The sequence below is a fragment of the Marmota marmota genome, unplaced genomic scaffold (assembly GCF_001458135.2).
Source record: "Marmota marmota marmota unplaced genomic scaffold, marMar, whole genome shotgun sequence".
Lineage (NCBI taxonomy): Eukaryota > Metazoa > Chordata > Mammalia > Rodentia > Sciuridae > Marmota > Marmota marmota.
Genome location: NW_026000079.1, coordinates 5,921,221 through 5,927,405, shown reverse-complemented (window position 1 = coordinate 5,927,405; position 6,185 = coordinate 5,921,221). Strand labels below are relative to the sequence as shown.

Sequence of the window (6,185 nt, the reverse complement as noted above, 5' to 3'; positions counted from 1 at the left end):
TTTTTTTTCTTTTTGTGGTGCTGGGGTTTGAACCCAGGGCCTTGTGCATGCGAGGCAAGCACTTTACCAACTGAGCTATATCCCCAGCCCCTGGCTTTGAACTCTTGATTCTCCTGCCCCCCAGTCTCCCAAGCCGCTGGGATTATAGGTGTGCGCCACTGCACCCAGATTTTAAAAGCTTAATGAACAAATTTCAGAATAACACATTTTGAACCTCAGACTTTTCTGAATATCATTATTTAAAAAAACAAAGAAAGAAACAAAACAGCAAAAATGAACCCAAAGAGGTTTTCAACTAGCTGTCATTCAGCTGGAGCTGTATGTGCTGGTGACCAAGGACATGGGATAGTTCCTGGCTGCTGGTGGAAGGCTGGATTAAAAGTTTTCTTCATTTCCTATATTTTGAGTACACCCTTTATGATAGATTTTAAATCACCTATGACAAAGCTTAATAACACTGGTACATAAGCCTTTGATGCTCATCAGAATTGTGGAATGTTAAAAAAATTTTCCTCCTCTGGTCATTTTGAGTCAGTCAGTCTATGATAAGACTTGGTCATATATATACTATATTTTTAAAAAAATTTACAGTTAATTTTCTATTCCACCAAGGCTGAGATCCACTGCCATAACACAGTGTATCTCACATGAAAGATGCTGAAGGGAGCCCCAGAACTGAAGAGAATGTTTCAGAAAGATCCTAAAATACTTCTTTCTCCTCCTTCACCCCAATCTGACAGTGTGGACAACAGTGAGTATATGCGGAATGGAGACTTCTTACCCACCCGGCTACAGGCCCAACAGGATGCTGTCAACATAGTATGTCACTCAAAGACCCGAAGCAACCCTGAGAACAACGTGGGCCTCATCACACTGGCCAAGTATGTGAGACAGGAGGAGGGACTTGGTAGATGGGTGGCTTTTCTTCCCATGTTACAATGTTGCATGTCATATCTGAGATGACTGCCCTTTCATGGGTTCCCTTAGGCTACTTTTGCCCATTACCTTCTTCAACTGTGTTCTTCACTATTCAGTATAAATGCCAGTAGTAACTCCTTTTTGATATTTAAATTATTTGATATAAAGTCAGGCTGGGGGTATTGCTTAGTGGTAGAGCATTTGCCTAGCATTTGTGAGGCCCTGGGTTCAATCTCCAGTGCTTCAAAAAAGAGGGGGGAAAAATAAAATAAATAAAAAATTATTTGGTGATCAGAGCTCCTGGGCATACATCATCACACATTCTGTTATCCCAAAAATGACTTGTTTCAGGACTGGTAATTATCAAATGAATAACTTTCCATTTCAATATACATACTCTTAGCTGAAAAGTGAGTCTAGAAATGGAGAGGGTGGTAAGATACAAAGTAGCATGTAATTTTTGTGGCAGATTTTCAAGGCCCTGAGAGCAAAATAGGATGAGAAGAGTTAGGGTAAAACATTGGGAGACAAAGGGCAGATTCTTTCAAACCAACCCGTGTGTTTTTGTGCTTGGTGTCTATTAAATATTAGTTTGATTCGGAAAGAGATTGTAGTTATTATCGAGGTTTTTAAAGAAAAGATGAGTTACAAACAAGTTAGGATCTCCTTGTGCTTACCTGAACTCACTAAGATGCTCTTCCCCACATCCAGTGACTGTGAAGTGCTGACCACACTCACCCCTGACACCGGCCGCATCCTCTCCAAGCTCCACACCGTTCAACCCAAGGGCAAGATCACCTTCTGCACTGGCATCCGCGTAGCCCATGTGAGTCCTACTGGGTCCCTTTGGTTTTCCCTTCCTGCTTGGGTTTTGCCTTAAACATCACTCACTTTCCCTCTGGAATCTTCTTTTTTTTTTAGTTGTAGATGGGCACGATACCTTTATTTATTTTTGTGTGATGCTGAGAACTGAACCCAGTGTTCTAGGCAAGTGCTCTGCCACTGAGCTACAATCCCAGACCTTCTCTGGAATCTTGAACAATAGCCAGAGTAAGGGGGGAGGGAAAGGATATGGTGGGATGAATCCCAGGATCAATGAACATTATGAAGGGAACGATCCCTTGAATTGAGAATTCATTCCCCTTCCTCTTCTTTATCCACAGAAATGCACAGCAAGATGGGAGAGGTTAGATCTTGTGTGAGCACAATGATAGATATGAAGTACATAGGAACTGTGAAGAAGAAAAAGAATAGAGGGAAGAGCGAGGGAGTTTCGTTGGTTGACCCTAAGGACTTTCTCTTCCTTTGCTAGCTGGCTCTGAAGCACCGACAGGGCAAGAATCACAAGATGCGGATCATTGCTTTTGTGGGGAGCCCCGTAGAAGATAATGAGAAGGATGTGAGTCCTAGAGATAGTGCATTTGGGCAGCCTGTTTGGGAATGAGGTCTTTTAGTGCTCAGTGCAGAGGCACTGAGCTTATTGTTTGGGGGAAGGTAAATATGCAGGATTCTGTTTCTGTTGGGGGGCCTTGGGGAAGTCAGTGGATTTTTGTGTACTTCTATGAGGCAAGTCTTTTTCCTCTCAAAAGAAATTGATTTCTTGATTTTTCTCCCTTTCTTCCTAGTTGGTTAAACTGGCTAAACGCCTCAAGAAAGAGAAAGTGAATGTTGACATTATCAATTTTGGGGAAGAGGTGAGCTGGAACTAGGGGGGGCATTGACTTGATTTGGTTATGTTCAGGCCAAATTTTACCCAGAGAACGGCCCAGAATGGGAGGGGAGCTATGGACAAGTGATGTGGTGACAGAGGAGGAGGAGCAAGGTGTGAAGGAGAATGTCACATGTTTTCCTACAGGAGGTGAACACAGAAAAGCTGACGGCCTTTGTAAACACATTGAATGGCAAAGATGGAACTGGTTCTCATCTGGTGACAGTGCCTCCTGGGCCCAGCTTGGCTGATGCTCTCATCAGTTCTCCGATTCTGGCTGGTGAAGGTGGTGCCATGCTGGGTCTTGGTGCCAGTGACTTTGAATTTGGAGTGGATCCCAGTGCTGATCCTGAGCTGGCCCTGGTAAGTAAATGTTGACCCAAAGTATAGCCCTGGGGTTTTTCCTTTATTCTCCTTTACTGATTTATATAATAGGGCTTAGCAGTCCTAAGCATTCCCATAACCCTTGTTTTCCAAGACCCCCTTTTTATTCTCTCTTTCCTATAACTCTGTCTTATCTGTAGGACACCAACATCAGATTCCATCTCATTCAGTCTCCTAATTAAACCCCATGCTTTCCCCAGGTCCTTCCTTTTCCCCCATACCAGTTCTTACCTCTCCGGCTCTTTCCCATAAGACAAACCGCAAGCTGCTCTTTTAGCTGCTATTTAGGCTCCTTTCCTGCATCCTCGGCTGACTTTAAACGAGGCTGCGGACATCTGATCGAGGCTGCGGACATCTGATTGTTCCTTTCCCATTGGCAGGCTCTTCGTGTTTCCATGGAAGAGCAGCGGCAAAGGCAGGAGGAAGAGGCACGGCGGGCAGCAGCAGCCTCTGCTGCTGAGGCTGGGATTGCTGCGGCTGGGACCGAAGGTGAGCGAGGTGGAATCTGAAGCCTAACTGCAGGAGAGTGTCTGGGAGGGAGGGGAATCTGTGAAAGGAATGTGCTGATGGAATGGCTGATGTGGGCTGTGTGGAACTGACACTAGTTCCATCCCAACCTTTTCTTCCTTTTCCCAGACTCAGATGATGCTCTGCTGAAGATGACTATCAGTCAGCAGGAATTTGGCCGCACAGGACTCCCTGATCTAAGCAGTATGACTGAGGAAGAGCAGATTGCTTATGCCATGCAGATGTCCCTGCAGGGAGCAGGTAAGCCAGGGCAGGGTGATAGTGCACGGGCAGTGGGTGGGATGGGGAAATGGAACTGATCAGACTGCCTTCCTTTTCTCAGAGTTTGGCCAGGCAGAATCAGCTGACCTCGATGCCAACTCAGCCATGGATACATCTGAGCCAGCCAAGGTGAGGGCAGCCATACCTCCTGCCTCCATCAGGAATAAATTCCCCTTGCAGTCAGATCTTCAGCTCTCTTGGCCCAAGGCCATTCTTCCCTCAGGATTTCATAAATGAGTCCTTTGAAGAGCAGAAGGAAACACATGGATATGGATTTTCTTTTTCCCTTTGGTACCGGGGATTGAATGAACTCGGGGGGACTCAACCATCTCCATTTTATTTTGAATTTTATTTATAGACAGGGTCTCACTGAATTGCTTAGCAGCTCACAGTTCCTGAGGCTGGCTTTGAACTCACGATCCTCCTGCTTCAGCCTCCCAAGCTGCTGAGATTATAGGCGTGTGCCATCACACTGGTGGATATGGATTTCTTGTTTGTAAACCTTGCTTAAGGCAACAGAATGCTATTCGTCTAGGTTGGAGAAATGTCCAACTGTTCTCAAATTCCTTGCTGATGGGAAATTTTTAACTATCCTATGGAATCCCAGTTCTATAGGATATCACCCCCTCCCAGAGTGAAAAAAGAAAAAGAAAAGAAAAAGGAGTTCTGGGCGTCTTATAACAGGGAACCTGCATGTGATGAGTGTTTTTACCTCCTGATTACAATTAGCAAAGTTCTCAAGCTTCTCTTGTTTTTCGTCAGTAACAAGTTTGAATTCATACCATCTAGAGGAGGACTGGTGATGTGGCTCTCTTTACCTAGCCTAGCATGCAGGAGCCTGTGGGTTCCACCTGCACACCACGGGGTTGGGGAGGACATGGCAGAGTACGTGACATCTGGGGCGTTGTATCTTACTGAGTCTCCTTCCTTCCCTTAGCTAGAGGTGCTCCTTAGCCCCTGCCCCTAGTCAAGAGAAGAGCACGCCTGAAGCAGCTGTGTGCTCCTGTCCCTTATACCTGCTTGCTCCCTGTTAGCCCACACACTGCATGAGCTAACACTGCCTTTTTTTCAGGAGGAGGATGATTATGACGTGATGCAGGACCCTGAGTTCCTTCAGAGTGTCCTAGAGAACCTTCCAGGTGTGGATCCTAATAATGAAGCCATTCGAAATGCCATGGGCTCTTTGGCCTCCCAGGCCACCAAGGATGGCAAGAAAGACAAGAAGGAGGAGGATAAGAAGTGAGACTGAGGGAAAGGGTGGCTAGCCTGCCCAGGGGACTGTATAGGGTGGGGTGGGATATAGGGTTAGATATGTTATCTGTAACAATTACAAACTAAATAAAGCTTGGCAAATTTTTTCCTTTTTTGCTTCAAGTAGTGATAGCTTAGCACTTGGGAAAGAAGGAGCTGAGGGGAAGGAGCCTGAGGAACTACTTCCCTTTGAGCTCTCTGTACTCACTCCCTATCCTGACACCTTCCTCCCATCTCTTCCCTGTCACTTCTGCTGGCTCTACTGCCCTGGGGCTATTTTGCTTTGTCATTAAGAGAAGTTTGTTAAGAGCCCTCTTTAGTTAGGAATCAGGGCCCAAGAGGCGAATAGAAAACTATAATGGCTCTAGGGCAGCCCAGCTGTGACTTCTGGGCACCCTCCTAGAGGTGACCATAGGCCCTCTAAAAGGGTGAAAAGTTCATCAGCAGATGAAGAAGAGATAGAGATGATTCCAGTCCACAGGAGCAGTGTGTGCTGACAGCATGTGGAGGCACAGTTGAGGAACCGAGGAGCTCAGAAACTGGCTGGCAGTTGACCCAGGGCACCAAGGAGCAGAAATCCTTTAGGCCTGACTTTAACAGTTAAGTCTGTGAAGCCAAAGGATAAAACATATGTCTTCATGAAGTGCTTAATTCAGAAGAAGGTTTCTTTGTCCTTATGATCACCGAACACATGGAAAGAACCAGAAGACTGGGACACAGGTCCCAGCTCTGCCAGAACATGACTTTGCTTAGGGAACTACATTCAGGCCCAGGAAAGCTGAATCGACTAATAGTTTTTTTTTTTTTTTTAAGGTTTTGTTTTTTATATCTTTATTTTGTTTATTTTTGTGTGGTGCTGAGGATCGAACCCAGGTGCTAGACGAGAGATCTACCGCTGAGCCATAATCCCAGCCCTCGACTAATATTTTTATGACCAGTACTCATAAAGGACTCCCAAGTTCTAAGTGAAATGGGGCATTTCTTGCCTCTTTACTCATTGGGATTATTATCAGTTTACAAGTAACATTTAATTTAAAAAATACTAATCTCCCAAAAAGTTGGCCTTGATGAAGCAATAAAACTATATAGCCAGGCAGTTACTCCGAAAGCTGAGGCATGAGGGTCACAAGTTTAA

The 6,185-nt window shown here is 45.3% G+C and overlaps 1 protein-coding gene across 2 annotated transcripts in view; it reads left to right on the top strand.

Moving 5' to 3' along the window:
- The window catches only part of Psmd4 (proteasome 26S subunit ubiquitin receptor, non-ATPase 4), a 13,232-nt gene extending 8,076 nt beyond the window's left edge, over window positions 1–5,156 (top strand). The window contains exons 2-10 of one of the 2 annotated variants that reach the window (XM_015502944.2): window positions 741–881; window positions 1,630–1,744; window positions 2,231–2,317; window positions 2,544–2,612; window positions 2,774–2,989; window positions 3,391–3,499; window positions 3,647–3,778; window positions 3,861–3,928; window positions 4,872–5,156. In XM_015502944.2, coding sequence (XP_015358430.2) covers window positions 741–881; window positions 1,630–1,744; window positions 2,231–2,317; window positions 2,544–2,612; window positions 2,774–2,989; window positions 3,391–3,499; window positions 3,647–3,778; window positions 3,861–3,928; window positions 4,872–5,042 — 1,108 coding nt within the window. In that variant the 3' untranslated portion in view covers window positions 5,043–5,156. Of the gene's footprint in view, window positions 1–740; window positions 882–1,609; window positions 1,745–2,230; window positions 2,318–2,543; window positions 2,613–2,773; window positions 2,990–3,390; window positions 3,500–3,646; window positions 3,779–3,860; window positions 3,929–4,871 lie in introns of both variants that reach the window. The other variant, XM_048814864.1, reaches the window with a different exon arrangement.
- The last annotated feature ends 1,029 nt before the right edge of the window (window positions 5,157–6,185 follow it).